At 38.6% G+C, this 19,608-nt stretch overlaps 1 protein-coding gene across 1 annotated transcript; it reads left to right on the top strand.

Moving 5' to 3' along the window:
- Positions 1-882: 882 nt before the first annotated feature.
- LOC127935298 (E3 ubiquitin-protein ligase RNF19B-like) lies at positions 883-19,196 on the top strand. Its single transcript, XM_052533038.1, has 10 exons — positions 883-1,136; positions 7,412-8,585; positions 12,531-12,730; positions 13,661-13,805; positions 13,887-14,049; positions 14,390-14,504; positions 15,707-15,847; positions 15,943-16,132; positions 16,247-16,366; positions 17,349-19,196. The coding sequence occupies exons 2-10, from the start codon at positions 8,005-8,007 to the stop codon at positions 17,767-17,769; spliced, it is 2,076 nt and encodes a 691-aa protein (XP_052388998.1). The 5' UTR covers positions 883-1,136; positions 7,412-8,004; the 3' UTR covers positions 17,770-19,196.
- The last annotated feature ends 412 nt before the right edge of the window (positions 19,197-19,608 follow it).

Below are 19,608 nucleotides of genomic sequence, written 5' to 3'. Positions count from 1 at the left end.
TATTACTGTCCCAGTGCTGGATTTTACATCTTCATCCTAATTTGGTTTAAATTGAAAACACTTTCAGAAGTTTGTGAGACAAAAATACAATGATAATAATTGAGAGCAAAAAAAAAAAAAGGGAAGTGATTTTTTTTGTGGATCCGCTGAACAGGGTGACGTGTTTTACAGGGTTCCCCTGGTCAAAGACATCAGAGACCGGTCAGGGAATTTTGAAATTGGTTTTTCCAAATCTAGTAATGTCATGGAAATTTCTATAAACATTTGTTTCCTCGTTATGCTCTGATTTAAAATGTTTAATCAGTAGTCCTTGGCTTAAACTAAACCAGGATTAGGCCGTAGTTCAATTAGGACATTGAAGTAATTTTTATTAAAATAGTTTCTTTCAGTTAAAACAGTTCAGACTTAGACTTTAGTCTGGGACTAAGTTTAAGCCTCGTCTGTAAAACCGGGGACAAGTGTTTTAAATCAGTGATTCTAAACCTTTTTGACCTCCAAGGGCCCCCTTTGTCCAAGAAAATGATTAGGCCTTCCTATGTAATAGGTTAAAAAGTTTCTGTGGTTGAAATAATAAACTAAAAATAATGTAAGTTTAATGTTGTACATCTTTTTTTCTTTTTATTGTTTCTAGCAATTTAAAATAAGAATACATTGTGCATTTAAATAATTTTGGACCCCAGTCCCACTGTTTTACATCACCTTATTTAAGTTATTTCCCGTGTTTGTCACTTAACTGTAGTAATGTTTACTTTAAATGTTTTGAATATTCATTCGAAGGACGTGTCTATTAAACAAAACTTTGTTCCTGGCAATGAGTCGCGCTTTCATTTCCGTTTCGAGGTGATGTCAGTGGGCGGGGTTTCCGACTCGGTGACGTGAATGGAAAAGAGACTCAAGCAGCGGACATCATCACAGCAGTATCGAGTAACGCTACAGGGCAGGACAGAGGCCTGACATCTTTTCCTCAGACTGATCCTCGGGAGTGCAGTAGCGGACCCCTCTAGAGTAAGATTACTCAGATTTACAGGACAGTCGTTTGAGTGTACACGGTGTAACGTTTCAATAGCACCGAAGCTCACTGCGTTCCGCCCTATTCTGCTTCACCTGCTCTCAGTTCTATCAGATCCATCTGTACGGTAAGTGCCCAACTGATCTGTCGTCATGCTAACGCTTCTGTCTCGTGAGCGTCTATGATTTAAAAATACAGTAATGTTGTCAAGAGTGTTCTGATATTATTGTGTGACAGTTCACATCACAGACCTAATCAACACTGTTTTGTTTGTTTTACTGTAGTCCGTTTTATAAGGGCAGCTAATAAACTACCTCGTTTGTATACATTGCTGATTTAGTTATGTTTCAGTATTTAAGCTTAAAGAAGACTTGACACAAGCTAATATTTAACAGTTTAAGGACAGTTTAGAGAGTGTGTGTGTGTGTGTGTGTGTACAGGTTTTTCTACACTGGTGGGGACAAATGCATGAATACACACCAACTCACTGTGATAGATAAGAGAGATACAAAAGCTTATAAACCATACAGAATGATTTTTATTTGTGTGTGTGTGTGTGTGGGTGTGGGTGTCTGTGAATGTAAAAATGCAGAAAGTGTCCTGTGAGGGGTAGATTTAGGTGCAGGGTTGGTGTAGGGCAATAAAATACAGTTTGTACAGTATAAAAATCATTATGCCAGAAAGCATCTATCTATCTATCTATGAGCTATTTTTTACTTTGCTAATTTAGTTATTTTTAATAGTTAGACTTATGCTTAGATTAAAATTTAGAAAGAAAGCTTTGTGTGTGTGGGGGGGGGGGGGGGTATATATATATCAGCAGTTATGCTTAAACTAGGCAGATGCTCAGAAAAGCTAAGATTGATCTTATTTATTTATTTTAAATTCCCTCAGCAGCTTTAAATGTAGACGTCTGGACATCTAGTCACCTCTTGCATGTGTACATAACTTGTCCGTTTTTGTGAATTGGGATTCTTGTCTTGCTGGCCAGCTCTGTTGACTCTGGCTGAGGCCCGGCCTGCCTTTTGTGGCGATTCTTCCTCAAAAACACCATACTAAATATAGAGTGTGCTGGTTCATCATGAACTTTACAGTATTTCATGAATTCATTGTAACTTTTAATTGTGTTAGACGTTTGGGCAACACTTCTAGTGTAAGAAAGGAATGCACAGAATGAGTCTGGTTTCACTTCTTCTTTTGTGTCACCAAGCATACGATTAATTCCAGTCTTTCTTGTCTTTTTATTTTTAATTTTGGGCTATCCAATTTACCATAAACCACCATGTGACTGTTAATAACTGATACAATCGAGATCATAGTTTCTCAAGAACCCGTAGCTGTTTTTCTCTTGTACCAGCCTCATTCACTGTAGTAGCTGAGTGTGAGTGTGGCATGTACTGGTGTTAGTCATGTTTTGTATCGAGGACTGTTAGTGAGTCTTCGTACAGTCAGTGCATGAGACATGATACGAGATTTTGACTCCTGTGAGCATACGATGAAGGATGAGGTTAGCTGGAGAAGCCTGGTTAAACACAGCCACCTGCTCGGCACAGACTTTCGCACAGATTAAAGAGATTTCATTATCACAGCTCATCTAATGGGTTAGTTAGACGTCTGCCAGTACTTCCTGCCCTCCCCGTCACCATGGAGAGGTTAAACTGTGTACGTGTCGACAGAATACTGACAGTTCTTTAAGTCTAACCAAATCTTCTGGGTATGGATTAGTTTAAAAATCGATCACAATTACATTATTTACAATTGTATCAGTCCAAACCACTATTTATATACTGTTATAGTATTTGTTAATAATATTTTTTATAAGCTTTTATTATTATTATTATTATTTTTACATTTTTTATTCTAGTTTTAGTAATGTTATTCTTTTTGATATGTCATTTTCATTAAGGTTTTGTTTCTAATTCGCTTAAATGTATTTTTATTTCAGTTTGCAGGTTTAGTAATTCAACTTAATATATTTCAGTTCATTTCCAACATTTTTGTTCATTTATTAGGAGTGAGTTTTTCATCTAATATTTATATTTTATATTATTTTAGCTGTATTTCAACTAACAAAGATGATTTTTTATATTTAGTTGCTGAAAAGTTCTGTGGGACCAATAAAGGAGATATTCTGAAGAATGTGCTGGTCACTATTTTTAATGTGTGTGAATCGTTCTATTGAGTCAGAACCAACTGATTCTTGAGATTATCAGGGAAGTCTGGTTCCTAGAACGAACCTGTCATATGTTTTCAGAAGACCAGAAATATTGCTTACAAGCCATTTGAACTACTTTTATAATACTTTTGAGAAATGTCCTCTTTTTTTGTCCCACAATAGAAAGAAAATCAAATATGTTTGGAACTAGAGGATGAGTAAATAAAAACTATTTCGTTTTTGTGGGTGAAGTTAATACTGTTGAATTGAAATCAACAATACTCTGAACCTACTTTGTGTAAAATGAGAAAGTTGCAGATGGAAAACAAGACAGCAGGACACATGCAGGCTTTGCTTAGAACAGTAAGCCTCAGTGGATCTCCAGGTTGGTTATGTAATGGCTAGAGATCCAGTAGCCCACCTGTACACCAGCTGGTCCATGTGACCGATGTGTGTGTGTGTCCATGTGTGTGAGATACAGACAAACTGAGCCGTGTTCTGGGGCTGTAGGATGATATGAAAGTGCTGAGGTGTGGTTTCAGGGTCTGTCGCGGGCGGAAGTGTCAGTCTCACCCTCTTATCTCTCATGGTAATGATGGGTTGTGCACATGTGCAGTGAAGCATTGACCACAGGCCAAACTTTAGCACAGTTATTTTCTGTACTTACTTTTCTTTCAGTGCTCTCTCTGTTGATGTTGAATTATATATAGCATCTGTCTTTGTGTGAATTGTGTTGTGTCCTCATTCTCTGCCGTATTCTCATAATAACCCAAGAGTTTGCAAGCCCATGCTGATTTGTAGCCTGCATGGTTCATTTGTGGTTTCTGATAATTCATCTTCTGAATGCCTCTGTGACGTCTTGATAAATGGTCTGGAAAAAAAACACAATTCATTCTGAAACAAAACTTTGCAGTGAGAGATCACAAAACTAATATTGCAGCTCGCAGTTATCTTACAGTAAGTGTCTGTAGTAAGGATCTGCTTTCATTATGCAAAATGAAAAAACCTATAGCAAATATGGAAAATAAAAAATATAATTATATAAAATACAAAAATAAACCACAATATTACCTGCTAAATACCATAGTTATTGTTATTCATCTAAAATTGTAAAATTCATCTAAAAGTGTATATATAGTAAACAACTTTTGTCATAACAAATTCTATTATCAACACAGTAATTTGATTATAAGTATTAAATGATCACATTTGAGTTGAATTATAATTGAGTATTAGTGATGATTTATTATTACGGTATCTAGTCTATGTCCTGTTGTAAATAAAAACGGGTGAGAACCGGTTTTTATACAGTCTATGGTAAGAACGTGTTCTCACACCTATGAACCACAAAACAAACCAAAAAAATCCCAGACCAATATAGAATTTCCCTTTCTCCATGATCGTCTTCTGTCTGATGTTTTCTCTCGTGTGGCTGTCGGTAGTAATAAAACCAATGAGAACTAAACCAAACTTGCGGTAACTGACATCCATGCTGTGTTCCCGTTTTCGAAGGTTTGAATACATAAACTTGTTGCTAAATGGAAAAAGCAGGCTGCGATAATTTCCAGCTGCAGCGGTGTAAGCAGAAAACAGCTTCTTGTGAACTGACACATCATTCAGAGCTGATAAATAATGGAGCAACTTCTGTTGAACAACAAACGCAGATTTGAGCGGCCATTCATAACTATACAAGTGACGTGTCTTGGGAGTTCTATGTTCTTTGCTATAACACACACACACACACACACACACACACAGCGGGTTCTGCTTTGTAAACTTTCTATCTGGTGCCAAGATGTGGCAAGATTTTCCAGAAACCGCTTTTGTTGTGGATCTTGCATCCCTCACACACACACTAAACCTCAGAGAGCACAGATGGTAATTATGTGTCATTGGTTGCATTAGTAGAGGCTGCCGAAGTGCAATGGAGGGATATTACCATCTCCGCCCCAAGTTATTTATATATATATACATATATATATATATATATATATATATATATATATATATATATATATATATATATATATATATATATATATATATATATATATATATATATATATATATATATATATATATATATATATATATATATATATATATATATATATATATATATATAGACGGGAGACTGCAGTGATTCAACACCTTTTCAACCTGCCTGTTAAGAATAGGCAGACCTGTTGAGATCGTATGGAAATTTCCTGTTTCCATCAGCTAGACTCTTGCATTTTTAATGCGTCTACTATTCCTGCTTCTCAGTCACATACAGTATAGAGCACATAATAATTGTTGCATGCTCCTGTCATAATGGGTCAAGATATCAGGACACAGTGGCTAAGAGCAATGCGAAAGTACTCTGTGTGTGGAAAAGTGGGTCATACTGACTGCGGTCACTGCGTACCTTGCAGATCCATGGACACCAGCAGAGAAAGCTTTAGTTTACTATGCTTTATGCTGTGACTCTCTTGCTCAGATACAGTGCCAACTAGGAAAAAAGTGCAGTTATAATGTTTTTAAATATATATATATATATATATATATATATATATATATATATATATATATATATATATATATATATATATATTAACATAGTAATACCATGTTGTTGTTTTTTTGAAACACCCTGTCATAATAAACACCATTGCACATAAATAAGTTAATATAAACATTGTTTATTATTACAGGTGTATTCATGATTATCATAATTATGAGATTCTGACTCTTTGTTTAACTCGTAATTACAAGTTGTACTGAATTTTCTGAAAGCTCTGGCTTGAACACTACAGTATCATATGGAAACACTCGAGATGGCTGTGGCTTCTAATGTAGGAAAGTAGATTATCATTATATTTCTGTTTTAGTAATGCAAGATTATTCTAAAAAATAAATGAAAGCCATTCAGTATAGATACAAAACAACATACAAAAATGTTATGTATAAATAGCACAGAGCTGAATAACAAATGTCCTGCTAAATATTAATAAGGCATGTACATAATTATTACAGTGACTTTTTTATTTTTTATTTTTTTTATTGATTGCTCCGATAATAGAAATTGCACTGAATAATTTGTTAATAGTGTTGCTGTAGAAATGTATAATTCCAAGTCCGTGGATGTGAAGACCAAGTTATTACAGACTGTAATTATGATGCACCTTGTTTGTGGTATAGACATCATGTTGTTTATTTGTTCAAAATTATTTGAAGATATATTTCAAAATGTTCTCATACAGTGACAACTGAATAGACCTCTTCTAAAAGTAAAAAAAAAAAAAAGTCAGATTTATAGACCTGTCCTGATATCATAATCAAGACAAAATAATGAAGTTACAGAAAATTAAACCACCGTAATGTATTATTTTATACATAAATATTTGCAACAAAAAAAAAAACTAAACAAAATGCTTCACTGAATAATAAATGGATATTTGAATGTATTCAAGTTTTGACAGCTTTACACTAGTATGGTGGTCTCTTCCCCTTCCCCCTCGCACAAGTAAACGGATTTGTGCTACGCATGCATTAGTCCAGGGGTCATCGGAGCAGAAAACCAGGACACATCAGTCTTAGATGAGTTTGTGTAGCTCATGTATATGTGGTGCTGGTGTTTTTTGAGTAGGAATATGTGCCAAAGAGCTTGACAGATTAGACTGGCCTACAGAACCACTTCCTCTGCTTCAGTAAGGCATTTGCTTACAATATTGATGTCCCTCTCACTTCTAAATAAATGAACAGAGTCTGGTGGAAGCATGCACTCATGCGTTATGTGATGTACGGTGTTAATATCTGCTGGGTGTGTATATGTGTTCGTAAGGGCCAGAGTCACTGTGAGGGTCCTGCTTGCCGGGTTCATAGTGGGAATCTCCATGGCAACTGCACTAGCAGCGCAGTGTGAAGTGGAGAGGGAGCGCTCGAGTGTGTGAGAGGGTGTCATCTACAGTCAGACAAAGACACAAATCCGACACAAAATGGAAGGATAGAAAATGTGATAAGAGAAATCAGTTTCTAACAGATTCAAGTGACCGAATCAATGACTCCTGGTTTTCAAACGGCTGCTAAGTGGTTTGTGTCAGTCACTTCAAGAGTCAGTCACTTCAAGAGGTGCAATGAAGAGTTAACTGTGAAATGAAAAGAGATTGAGAATAAGAGAAGGGAGGAGTGTGTGTACGGAGCATGCTCCTCCTGCAGGCTGTCTGTGCTCTGTGCTAACTTCCTGTGCTATCTATCTTTCTTAACAGACCGGCCGATTCAGAAGAAGAGAACAGCGAACTGGAGCACACACATCTCGGCTCCGCAAGCAAGAGAATTCAGCGGAGGCAACAGAGGACGAGTCCTCGGAGAGGAATACGTTATCTTGAAACAGATTCATTTTTTACTAATAACTTGGATATCCTCGTTGTCTTTAAATACCCCTGTGTTTAATTGACAGTATCTGTCAGTTTTGGGGTACAACAATTTGTTTTTGTTTCCTGGTTTCTTTTCTTTTTCTGTTCACGTGAAGATCGTTGGAGTGGAAGGACTTTCTTTTCCCCATCCTTTTCCCTTTTGGCTCAGTCTAGTTATCTTTCCGTTTATTGTTTAAACACGAAGCCCTTTTATAGTTAAGAGGAAGAAATTACATCATAAAGGAATTTTCCCTATGGGAGAAGTAACGGGAATTTGTTGAGACCTTGACAAACACTCTTTTGTGTACCGGGAGTGTCCGTGTCCTTGAGGTTTGGAGCCTCGTTGAAATCATTCGGAGACGCTTCACACAAACTCCTCTAACCAAAACCCGCTGACCTCTCGCAAGGACTCAAGTAGGGGGACATTACAAGATTGTTTTTGGGAAATGGGATCTGAAAAGGACTCTGAATCCACCCACTCCTCGGTTAGTGGCATTCCCAATCCGAAATGCCGTGGGCCAGGCAAGAAGCAAGGAAGGATCTCTTTTCATAGTCTCTTCTATGGCAAACGGGGATCCAGGGCGAACAAGGCTAATGTGGGAGCTCCCCTTGCACAACAACTCCAGCAACAGCAGCTTCTCCAGCCCCCCACACCCACCAATGTTTCATCAGACTCCTCAACGGCAGACTCGGCTGAACCTTTGTCCACCAGCCAGGCCTCTTTGGGAGGTCAGGAACTCCTAGAGTGTCCCCTGTGCCTGGTGCGGCAACCTGCGGAGCAGCTTCCTGAGCTCCAGGGATGCAGCCACCGGTCGTGCCTGTGCTGTCTACGGCAGTACTTGCGTATCGAGATCACAGAGAGCCGAGTGCAGCTCAGCTGTCCAGAGTGTGCGGAACGACTTGCCCCAAGGCAGGTGGCCCTCATCCTGGATGATCCCAACCTGATGGAGAAGTATGAAGAGTTCCTGCTGCGCCGCTGCCTGGCATCGGACCCTGATTGCAGATGGTGTCCAGCTCCGGACTGTGGGTAAGACTGGTTTGATGTTAGGGAATTGTACAATGTTTTGAATAGGAAATGTTGCTTTATATTTAAGATAGATGGCCAAAATTATTGCGTTTGCAAGACTCAAATTCCCGTGTGAAGATGTATCACGTTACAACATTCAATGAGGTTCTAGGGAATTGTGGGATGTTGCAACAGCTTTGGGAGGGACACTTCTGTTCCAGTATTATATTCCCCTGTGCACATAGTGAGGTCATTAGTCAGATGATTTACTGAGTAACTGATGTGGGAGAACTTGACTAGCTTAAAGCCCACATCTGAACCCCAGTGAAGATCTTTGGGAGGAAGTGAATCTAATGGTGTAGGTTTGGTTGAATGTTGGTAGGGACATATTTATCTTATTTTATTTAGTCATTTATCAGACGCTTTTATCCAAAGCGACTTACAAATGAGGAAAACATGTTGCAAGGAGGCAGGGGACAAATCTGAGATTATATATATGTATATATATATGTATATAGCGATTATTGGACCTTAATCATATTCAAAATGGCTGTTTATTAAATTTCATTTCAGAAAGAGGTCTGGAAATGTATTCAGATTAACATCCCATCATATCATAAGTCTCATTTCCTATTTTCTCTGCAATATAATATTAGAAATGACTGCTGACCTATTGTGTTCCTGATATATGTGGTGACCTCACTATGAATCTTCCCTTTACTTTTAACATTCAAATGTTATCCTGCCCTGTAGTCAGTGGTGGACATGGTCATAAGCGACATAGGGCGTCAATGTTTGGCATGAAGTGCTTCCCTGCATAAAGCTGTCACACTTCATTACTCTCATTTCAGTGCTTTTGGTTCCAGTGAAATCACAGAATGAAAGGCAACCTAATCTGCTACTGAAATCCATAAGCATCTATTGATATTCAGATGATACTTTAAATAGTAATGAATCAAAAATTCAGCAACCCAAAATATACAGATATATAAATAATAAATAGTCATATACAATATAAAATATAAATAGTCATATACAATATAAAATATAAATAGTCATATACATGGCCAAAACAGTTTTGCATTGCCAAAGTCGATGATGTGTTTTGTGTTTTAGTGTGTGTTTCCTGCACACAATGTGGATGTGCTACAGCAGTGTCGACACACTTCACCGTGACTAAAAATGTATGTTGGAGTAGAAAAATATGAAAGTTATTGAGTGGTGGCTCATTGCAGTAGAACTTTATTATGATTGGTTTAATATATCCCCTGAGAACAGCAAACTGAGGTCAGTTACCCAGTTACGCAATTTAATTACGGAAACTTTATTTTTGGTTTCAGTTTTTGGCCAAATGAACACTAGAATTTTGTTTCAGTATTTCAGTAAAAAAATAAAATAAAATAAATATATATATAGCTGCATTGGCAATTTTATCATGAAAAACCATTTAAAAAATAAAAGAATAAAAATTCTCATACTTGTGATCTCTTGCACTGAAGGCAAAAGACCCTCCACTGAGTCACATCAGCTCAGACCCCACTGACAAGCATCCATCGACCAATGAGAATCTCAGAGTTGGCTCCAGCTTTCGGAAAACCAAATTTGCCTGTATTCCCTCTTGATTTCAGCATAACACAGCTCTTCCCACACCTTCAACCATGGAGCTTACACATTCATATCCATCAAACACTCTACAGTTTAAAGGCATCCTAAAACTGCCTGGATGTTGGTTGAGAGATTTCTAGTTTCTCACCCTACATGCTCTCGTGCGTGATAGAGAGCAAATCCAGCAATATCCCAACATCTGTTTGAAAACCTTCCCGAGAGGATTGAAGCTGTTAGGAAAGAACCAGCTCTTTATTCAAGCCAATGGTTTTGAAACTAAAATCTCAACGAGGGTGTGGTATTTGGGGCGACCACATTCTTTTGACCAAATAGTGTATTAAATGCACTTCTATCTATATATTTCCAATCTTTGTCAGATTCAGTAAAAGTAAGAGGCCGTATTTAACAGTTTCTCTTTGTTCTGTGTACTCCGCCGAGTGTAGGAGGCATTTGGACCGTGTGTAAGGAAAACTTGCGTTCGTGTGGGAAGCCTAGCTTAGCTGATGTGTCATTCTGAGAGAGTGTGATTTCTTTCAGAGGCCTTTTACAACCTGTCCAAGGTTTGTCAGTCATATTGATGTGCCAGTGACCTACATTTAAGAGACTTGATTCTGTCTGCGTCTCTGCATGTTTCAGTCACTGCCACTTCCTATCAGGCCCACGACCGGAGATAAGGGGTTTTCAGATGGTCTGGGAATTTTTCAAAAAAGGCCATTAGAGATCACACTATTGGCTATTTGGTTATTTAGTTTCATGAGGTCATTAAATGAAAGTGTGACACTTTTTTTTTGCTGTAGGATACGTTAAGGTTCACCAAGGTGGTTGCCTATTTGTGGACTAAGAACTAGGAATCTCCCACCTTAGACGATAAAAACACTTTTGATTTCATAAACACAGAAACAAACCCTTGTTTTGCTGGCGGACAAGGTTTCCCAGTTGATTTTGCTGTATCATTTCCAGTCTACGGTGCTGCTTCTTACCCATAAGCCCTCTGACCAGCCTTGCTTCAGCTTGATTGAAAATCCAGAGCTGCCAATGGTTGAAAGGACCCGCTTGTTTCTCTCTCCATCAGTGATAAGTTGCTAAGGCAACTGAAATGCGGCACAGAGGTAGAGTTGCTATGGGTAACTGAGGCTGGTATTTGATTAAGACAATCATTGGCTACTCACTTGACCGTGTACGCATGCCATGGTGTCTTTGTGAGCTTCAAATTAGAGTATTGATTTCATTGTATTTAATCCTAGTGAGCTCTGAGTGTTCTGGTAGATCATAATCATGTGTAATGAGGTCAGTTTCAGCTTGACTCTACATGAAGGGTGTGTGTGTGTGTGTGTGTGTGTGCCAGTACATGCAGGTAATTGGAAGCTCTTTGTATAGGATGGCTCACTTCTCCATTGCAACTGAGCTGATTAATGAGTTGTCTGGCTGAAGGAGGAATGTTTTCTTCAGAACCTGCTTTAACTTCAGCCAACAGGTCATAACATGTGCTTAAAATTAAGATTGTTTTTGTCACGCTAGTGTTAGACAGGAAAGTTGGGTCAGGTTTTTGTTTTGTTTTATTCGGAGGGTGAAATCAGCTTTTTCTTTCACTGGAAAACCCCACCCACCCATTTGATCTACTAGCAGTGTTTGTTTAGCCATAAAATCATTAAAAATGTTTAATTCTTCAGTGATTTCATCTTAAGATTTGTTTTTTAAGATTTCAGAAATAGGCTATGTTTGTTAATAATCTTTGTGCTTACTATGTAGTTGTTCTGAGGTCTGAAGTAGAATTTGGCAGCCAAGTCATTTTCTTCGGAAAATAATAAAATGCTGCTGGAATACTTTGAAACTCTCACGGCATGAACATACTGCAATAAATCCTCCTCGTTTTTCATAATGTAGTAATGTCTGTACCTGCTAGTGTTTTCCTTGACTTTAAAAGGAATCTGACATTACAAAGAATCTGAGTAGGGAACACACTGATCCTTGTGTATGTGATTACTTTGGGGGCCAAACGATATTCAACGTTATCTGTGGGCATAATCACGAGTCCTTAGAGATGGTATAATTAAAAAACAAGATTTAAAAAGTCTGAGATATTTACATGGATTGCTTACTCAAATGATTTTACAATAATCCATTATTGGACACTGCCATTTTAAAGTACCATTGAAATACCATTGTTTTGTGAATATGGTAATCATATAGTACCATGGTATATATCAGAGTACCATACTATTACTCTCCAGATACAGTCTCTGTACCATGTACTTCTGTAAGAGTAGACTGCACACATCGTGGTATAATGATATGTTATTACCCAAATGATAGATTTCATAGGAGAGTCTGATGACCTGGTTTGCATCTTTCTTTTCCCAGGTTTGCAGTCATCGCCTCTGGGTGTGCCAGCTGCCCCAGGCTGGTGTGTCGAAGAGAAGGGTGTGGTGCCGAGTTCTGCTACCATTGCAAGCAAATTTGGCATCCTAACCAGACCTGTGACTCTGCCCGCCAGCAGAGAGCGCTGTCCTTGAGAACGCACAGTAACCACTCGCCTAGCTACACGGCCGAGCATGGACATGGTGAGCATTTAACCACCAATCCACCACTATTTTCTGTCCCACAAACATACAGTGAAGGAGAGACTCAAGCCAGATCCAGAGACTGTAATATCATTTGGGGTTAAGCTCTTCATACCTGGGCTAGGATGCAACCACATAGCAACGTCCTAGAGACACCCAGATCAACCTAGCAAAAACATAGCAATGCCCTAGAAAACACTTCTCTTAAGGTGGTTGCAGACCCTAGTAAACACTTAGCAGCACCCTAGAAACCACCCTCACCCTAGCACATAGCAACAAAAAAGAACAAATAAATGCTAACTACATAGAATATCCTAGCCATCTCCTAGTAACACCCTACAGACCACCAAGAACACCACAGCAACCATCTAGCAGCACTGGAAACCACCCGAACCACCTTAACAACCGCCTAAGACCTCCCAAAAAACAGCCTGATCATCTTAGCAGCTAGCTTTCTAGCAAAAACACTTAGTAACTTCAAAGCAATGCCCTACTAACCAACCAGAACACCCTAGCAACCTCCCAGCATGACCTTGGATCACTTTGAAAAAGACTATCACAAATTAGTGTATAAAAATAAAGTGTCAAAACTCTAGTGTGCTTTCTCTCTGGTTTATTAGGTTTCAGAGCGCCATTAGCCACTCATACGATTAGATTTGCTGTGTGCTTCCTCCCCCTTGAGCGCTTTCATTTTGTGCACTTCAGTGTTCACTGCAGATTATTGAAGTTTCTCGTTCCCTAAAGGACTGCACTCTCTCCTCCTCCTCGTCAAGTTCTGTCTAGTTTCTCTCCTGAATTCCAGCAGGAGTCTGCTAGCATCTCTTATTCTCGGTCTGGCATTCAGAAAGCGCTTCCTCAGCACACATTGTTTACTGCAGATACTGTCTGCCTGTACATGTGCTAAATCCCATCCCTCTAATCCCCCCTCAGCTGATGACATCAAGCCTTGCCCCCGATGCGGTGCCTACATCATCAAGATGAACGACGGCAGCTGTAATCACATGACCTGTGCTGTGTGCGGCTGTGAGTTCTGCTGGCTCTGTATGAAGGAGATTTCAGACCTGCACTACCTCAGGTACCTTCTGCCTCCCATCAGTAGGAATTCCTCAAACGACTCGCTCGAATGGAAAAATAATAATGTTCTTTGTCTCCTCAGTCCATCAGGTTGTACGTTCTGGGGAAAGAAGCCATGGAGTCGCAAGAAGAAGATTCTGTGGCAGCTGGGCACTTTGATTGGTGCACCGGTGGGCATCACTCTAATCGCTGGCATCGCAGTTCCTGCTATGGTTATCGGCATTCCTGTTTACATTGGACGCAAGGTGCGAAATGCTAACATTCCCTCCAGCGTTACAGTTTAGAAGTTAATACGTAAATCTTTATCACTTGCAATCAGGAACACAATATCCTTTAAAAGCCTGGGAATTTCCCTCTAGTCAGCCGTGCTGCTCAACCAGCATAATTGCTTTTGATATTACCATAATTCTAGAAAATGACTTCCTGGTGTAGGACACAGAGTTGCCATTAAACATTATTTCTGTGCTACAAAAGACATTTTGTTCTGTTTCAAAGAATTCATGCAGATTTTGAAGCTTTAGGAAGCCAGTAGATCAGATCTTTGATTTTTGACAGTGCAGTAACACAAGCTGCTGTTTTTCACAGATCTACGCGCACTATGAGGGCAAGAAAGCGTCCCATCACAGGAGGAACCTCGCTATCACTGGTGGTGTGGCGCTGTCAATCATCACGGCTCCGGTCATCGCTGCGGTCAGCGTGGGTGAGTGTTCCTGAAATCATTTACATTCGTATTTAGCAGATGCTTAACGCTTATTCAAAGCGATTTAAAAGCTGAAATTGCTGAAAAGCACATGCAAAAACCAGTGATTTCAATAGGAATCCACATGATTGGGAATTTTACCCACATAGATTTTGCAAAGTTCAAGTTGACCAAGAGAAATCTGGTTGGTTTGAAAGTGACTTCTGTGTCAGCTGGGCTTCATATATCTCTACACTAATAACCATAAACAGTGGACCTTTTTTGGTCTGCAAAATGTAGCTAATGTGAAATGATCTAGGTAATGGTTATAAATCACATTTCTTAATCATGTTGTTTTAGACTTTCTCTCATCTGTTAAGCTGAATATTTAGAGAATGTTCTAGCCATGTTCATGAATCAGACTGGTTTCTTTCTAGGTCAATTCATTGCCTCTGTGATTCTGTCACAGCAAATCAGTGAAGTCAAAGTCTAACACACAAAGCTATCATATGGCTGTGGAATATGGAATACATGTTATATGATTTTATGACACACCCCTCCTTTGTAAAGCTTAAGCTTCAGTTCCTGTTCATTGATAATGGACTATTATTATTATATAGACAATTGCTTCTGCATTTAGCCTCAGCAACCGCAACTTCCGGAGCAGAACAATGTATGGAAATTATGAGAAAATGAAGCACAAAATTCAATCTTGAGGAAGTGCCACAGCAATACTGATATGATCCACATATACACTACAAGTATTTAACTCTTTAATGGAACTTATTACTATAAAATTATATTTTAATATACTAAAATGTTATGTGTATTAAACACTGTTGTTTGAAAGAAATCTCTCCGGTTCTCACCAAGGGTGCATTTATTAAAAAAAAACGTAAAATTTTAATATTATGAAAAAAATATATATGTTGGTTTGCTGATCAATCATTAATAGTGATCAAATATTCTAACGGTTCTTATAAGTGTTGGAAAAAAATGAAAGAACGCTAAAAAGAACAGAGTTTATTTTGGAGTAGAAATATTTCTTCGAATTTAGTGGCAGTGTGTCATGGTTTCCACAAAATATTAAGAAGCGCAATTGTTACCAACAGTGATAATAATAAGAAATGTTTCCTGAGATCCCAAATAAGCATATTTACTCATGAACTATCCTTTTAACTTTGTTTTCAAACCCAGATATTGACTATAGCTCTTTCCTACAGGCATCGGCGTCCCCATCATGTTGGCGTATGTGTATGGTGTTGTGCCCATCTCTCTGTGCCGCGGCGGGGGCTGCGGGGTGAGCCGGGGGAAAGGACGAGGTGTTAGGATAGACTTTGATGAGGATGATGGGCCTATTACAGGTAAAAAAAAAATAAATAAAATGATGATTGATCAAGTGTATCATCAGAAAAAAAAACTTGGAAGTGCTGATCATTGTATTGAACCATCAATGTAGTTGCTGATGCATGGCGAGCGCTGAAGTCTCCCAGCCTGGGCGAGAGCAGTTTGGAGGGAGGAGCCAGCGGCCACAGCACCACCTCTCCCAGCGAGGGGTTGTCCGTCGCCCCAGGGGGTCTGGGAGACACGCCCCACTTCAACACACTTGCAGGAGGAGCGCTTGGTGCGAGGACAGGAAAATACAGAAGGTATGAGGTCTTGTGGTATTACAGCGGCAGGGCATGCTGTATGATAAATACACAAGAGCTGCACTGTAAATATGGGTAATGTTCTTGTTTAATGGAAACATGTTTATGCTTCAGGCTGGAGGTGCAGGGAACAGAGCTGGGAAAGGAAGGTGCTGGAAGGGAGACGGGCAGTGACTGTGCCAGCACTAGAGGCATGGCTGGATCAATCACTTCCTCTTACACCTTACCTGACAGGTGCGGGAATCACTTTGAATAAAAGCAACTGCTTAACGAATAAATGCACAGTACTGAGTCAGTAATATTGATGAATGTTTTGAAAATTGTCTCTTATGCTCACCATTTAATTGATCAGTTGGATTTGCAGCAATATTTTTATTAGCAATATTGAAAATAGTTTGAAACATCCGTACATTGTTAACATTTCTAATTGACTTTTTTCAGTATTTTTATTATTATTATTATTATCATTATTATTATTATTATTTATTTTTGATAAAGATAGTTCAAAAGAACAGCATTTATTTAAAATAGAAATATTATCAGTGTCATTATAAATTAGTATTTTCAATATTAGTTTTTTTTTTATAATTTATAATTCATCAGTATCAGATATTTAATCATTCATACTAATGTTTTTTTTTTCTTATATACCTTTGCTGTCATCTAATAAAATCACACTGTTAACTATATTTAGCAAATCACAAAAATATCTTTTTTTTTTACTGTGAATTATAACTAAATTCACATTTTTAAATGACTGATTTTAGTTTTTTTTAAATTTGATTTTGTATTTTATTTAGACATATACTGGTAATTATTAGATTTATTTAGCCAAAAATATTAGGTTACTTTATTTTAAGGTGTCCTTTTTACAGTGTAATTATACATTGAAGTACTGAGTAATATTAATTAACATATTAAAGTGTTAGTCTGAGGATTAGGGTTTGGTTTAGAGTTAGTTGATGTTATTATGGATCACGTATGGCTATAACTATAGTAAGTACATGTAACAAGAACACTATCAAATAAATTGTTATTTTACGTGGCTATTTTATGGTTTTGGCCGTAACATGAAAATAATTTTTAGCTTATGTTGATGGGCCAGAATTTTAATATTGGTGCATCCAGACAACAAAATCTAAAATGACAGCAGCCTTGATTAAAAACTGTTGGAAGTGATGCTTTGTCTCATATTTTCTGACCTGTTGTGTTTCAGAGAGGGCACTAACCTTGAGATCCAGGTGGACATTGAAACGAAACCGAGCCATCTGTGTCTAGCCACTGAAGAGGATCTGGCTCCGCCCCCTGCTGCCATGCTACCCGACTCAGGGGAGGAGCCTCAGGACTGCAGCTCCCGCAGGAGCGGGGTTATCCTGGATTCCCCTCTGGGCCTGTCGCCTGGGATGTCTCTCAGGGAGGGTCTCCGAGACGTCACCCTCGCTCAGCCGGAAAGCATCCGCAGCGACCTAGAGATGTCCGACACACAATCAGACGACATCGCAGAGTTAACATCCGACGACTGCGACTCGCCCCGCCCCAAGAGCTGCCACCCCGCTCCCCCGCCGCAGACCACCTGCAGAGCCTTGAACCCCACCGACAGCCTGCAATGTCCCGACAACGTCATTCTGTACGTGTGAGAGAGACTCTCACCATTGCACAAACCAACCGTTTCTGAGCTTTTGACGCTTTATCTGTTCATTTGCTGCTTTTTGTAATTATTAAATCACCTTAGTGGCATCCAGACAGCTCATGCGACTGAACTCCTCGCTCTGCTTTCCTGTCCCGGACAGGTTCTCTACCTCTTCAGAAATTCATACTGTTATTCATCGGCTGGTGTTTACTTCTCAGCGTGGACATGCCTTGAGCAAAAAAGCGCTGAATCGGTACTATCGCGGCCAGAAGAATTTCCCTAGAAAACAAACACACAGACAAATAATGTGAAATGTTGCCAAGCACATGTATATAAGAGAGGCTTGCGAGTGGTTTGTATATGGATGACACATTACAGTATTCTTTGTATGTTTGTTTTACTCGATTTTTAGTATTGACCTGGAAATTGTATGATTGGCCACATGCTAGTATTGTTTTGGTGGCGCTGGCCCGGTTTGCACAGAAGAATACACACACACACACACTTCAGAGTGAGAGTAAGGTCAGTGCAATGGGAGACTGATCTGAACTTCACTAGCAGACAGTTTGACCCGAGTCACTGACCGGCTGCCTTCCAGACTCCGATCCCTCACACTGTCTGTGACTCACTGACAGCACTGTATGTGTCCTCTTGAGATGAGACGTGAGAGAGGGATTGATGGATGTGTGGATGTTTACCAGTGTTGATTTTCTTGCTGGGTATTAAAATCATATAGTATCAAGGATGGAACTGCCATTCAGACGCATGTCTGTTGTTAATAATATTATTTAATTATGATTTCTGGCCTGTTTTATCTCTTTCTGAAGCACATTGGCTTTTTTGGTTTGTGTAATGCATTTTTTTATGTTCATTTTCCCGCTAGCTGGATGGATGGAGAGAGAGATGGGTTGGATGGATGAGCACTCCTGCACTTTATCCCACTATTTATCATTGTTCTACATTGTAGGCTTGTATTTATGCACTTCATTTTTTTACTTTTGGAGCTTCTCTGGGAAACATTTGAATGGTGTAGTCATAATCTAGTTGTTTAATTTTGGGTGTAATTGTTTTGCATTCTTAACATGCTCTGCTTTCTGAATCTCATAATTATCTTTGGCTGCAGAAAGAGGATCATCGGCTTTTACATGTAATGATGGATCAGCTTTGTCTTGTAATCAAAGGATTTGTGGTGTGTGTGTGTGTGTGTGTGTAGATGCTTTTTGTTTTCAGGTTTATGAGCAGATTGTGAAAACTACTAGTTTTAACTTTAAACTGGTTATGGTGAAATGAGTGTTAACTAGATTCAGTCACATAAGCAATATGCTGAAAGGAAGGTGTATTAAATCTGGTTTTGTTTTGTACATCCCCACAAAGAGAACTGCACTGGCTGTGAATGTTTGAATCAACATGAAAATAAACATTTCCTCCTTTGTACTTTGCAAGTCTGAATGATTTATTCAACTCTTTTATTTGCATATATGCTGATGGGCTTCTAATAGTCTATAATGTACTGGTGTTATATTACAGGTCCAGCTTAAAATACAAAACACAATTATAATAAGAACCTCAGGTTCAGTAAAGGCTGAAAGAATGGTTGTAACATTTATAAAAAATACAATATATTGTTAAATTCATCCGTAAATATTGTGAGTCAAAGTTATATGCATGTTACAACAACATTTGTATAGGTTCACTGTAGAATTATTATTGTTAAGTGACAATAAAACTTTTCAAAACATTTTTGTTAACTGGAATAAAATAAAACTATTAGATCAAAAACTAAAAGAAAATAAAGCCATGGTGAGTAACTGAAAGTTTTAAGTTTAATTTTGAAGCACTAAAACTG

Source organism: Carassius gibelio, chromosome A19 (genome assembly GCF_023724105.1).
Source record: "Carassius gibelio isolate Cgi1373 ecotype wild population from Czech Republic chromosome A19, carGib1.2-hapl.c, whole genome shotgun sequence".
In the NCBI taxonomy this organism is placed as follows: domain Eukaryota; kingdom Metazoa; phylum Chordata; class Actinopteri; order Cypriniformes; family Cyprinidae; genus Carassius; species Carassius gibelio.
The sequence above is the reverse complement of the archived record's forward strand: the minus strand, read 5'-3'. Positions and strand labels throughout refer to the sequence as shown.